This window comes from Microtus ochrogaster, linkage group LG1 (genome assembly GCF_000317375.1).
Source record: "Microtus ochrogaster isolate Prairie Vole_2 linkage group LG1, MicOch1.0, whole genome shotgun sequence".
Classification (NCBI taxonomy): Eukaryota; Metazoa; Chordata; class Mammalia; order Rodentia; family Cricetidae; genus Microtus; species Microtus ochrogaster.
The window spans coordinates 34,269,620-34,271,324 of NC_022027.1; the positions used below are offsets into that span (position 1 = coordinate 34,269,620).

General features: G+C 34.8%; 1 protein-coding gene across 1 annotated transcript in view; it reads left to right on the forward strand.

Annotated features, from left to right (window-relative positions):
* The window catches only part of LOC102002589 (UDP-glucuronosyltransferase 2B17-like), a 20,703-nt gene that overhangs the window by 1,726 nt on the left and 17,272 nt on the right, over positions 1-1,705 (forward strand). The window contains exons 2-3 of the mRNA XM_013350825.2: positions 21-169; positions 1,550-1,681. Coding sequence (XP_013206279.2) covers positions 21-169; positions 1,550-1,681 — 281 coding nt within the window. The remainder of the gene's footprint in view (positions 1-20; positions 170-1,549; positions 1,682-1,705) is intronic.

Genomic DNA, 1,705 nt, shown 5'->3' on the forward strand with positions numbered 1-1,705 from the left:
TTGCTCATTTCTCCTTCTAGGAAGGCCCACTACCTTAACTGAGACAATAGGCAAAGCAGAAATGTGGCTCATTAGATCCTACTGGGATTTGGAGTTTCCTCGCCCAACCTTACCAAATGTTGACTATGTAGGAGGTCTCCACTGCAAACCTGCTAAACCCTTGCCTAAGGTAAATACATTCTTTAGATCTCTTTTTTCATTTGATTTCCTTTCTGGTGAACATGTTCTACAACTTTAATTATATTTTTCTCCAAGGGATGGAGATATATAGGAAGTGGACTTAAGCATCCTGCTAAAAAAGAGGTTAATTAACAAAGGAAAAATATGATAGACCTAGGAAATATTTATATCAGTGAATTAAATTAGGTTACCTAGGATACTTAGGTGGTTAGCCATTGTGTAAAGTCCTTACCTAGCAACTATGAGTATGTAACTTTGAATCCTAACACCCAAAGAAAAATTTTTGTGTCCCAGCACAGTACAATGACATTGCACTGAGGTGGCAAAAACAGGTTGATACTGGGAGCTTGCTGACCACTACTCTGCCTTAAAAAATGGTAAGATTTGTGCTTAGTGTGAGACAATCTCAAAACCTACGTTGAAGATTGAAAAAGAAGACTTTAGATTTTAACTTTTGGCATCTATGTGCTAAACAAAGGCAAGGAACCTCCCAGCACACCCAAAACATACACACATATAAGCATATGCACAGGCACAGACACATAAGCACACAAGAACTACCTTAACTGAGACAATAGGCAAAGCTTGTGTATATATGTTCACACACATATACACAAACACAAATGTGCACATAAGCAAACACACATATAAACACATGCACAAAAGACAGAGAAATTAAGTCAGTTAAACTCATCAATCATAAACTTCTCATCACCAAAAGCTATGATTAACTTATATCCAATATAAGTTATATAACAACTTAAATTGTTGATATCCAAACAAACAGCATAGATATAGTTTCTCTCCAACCAGTAAATTTTGGGTATCAGCTCTGAAAATACCCTATTCATACACAATATCAGAAAATTATTATTTAGTATATATTTATCCTAAGTTATGATTATCCAAAACATTTTATTAATCATAGTAGGAAGTTTGTAAAAACTATCACATATGTACATACTATAACATAAATATTATTTTGTCAAACACTAGTTAATACTATTAAATTAGCCGTTAAGGAGAAAAATAAAATAGCAAGGGTAAAATACTACCCTTTCTGTAGGGAGAAAGCTTATAAATGAAGCGACAATTTTTGAATGCTTCATAGAATATGCTTGCACTCCTGAGTTTTAATTTTGCCAGAGGAAAATATTTTGAATGTCTGTTGGATAATGTGTGAGTATAGTTTGTGTGGATGCCAGTGAAGTTCAAATTCTTTGATATTGCCATTCTTGTCTTTTGTATGTTTAAACACCACTATACTAATTATTCCTATAAACATTTTTATCTCCTAGGTTTTTCACCACGGTTTCATAAGTGATTATTATACAACTATAATTTGTTATGAAATAAATTCTCTTCACAGGAAATGGAAGATTTTGTCCAGACCTCCGGAGAGCATGGTGTCGTGGTGTTTTCTCTGGGGTCAATGGTCAGCAACATGTCAGAAGACAAAGCCAATGCAATAGCATGGGCCCTTGCCCAGATTCCACAAAAGGTGAGCGAAAGCATTCCATGGGAG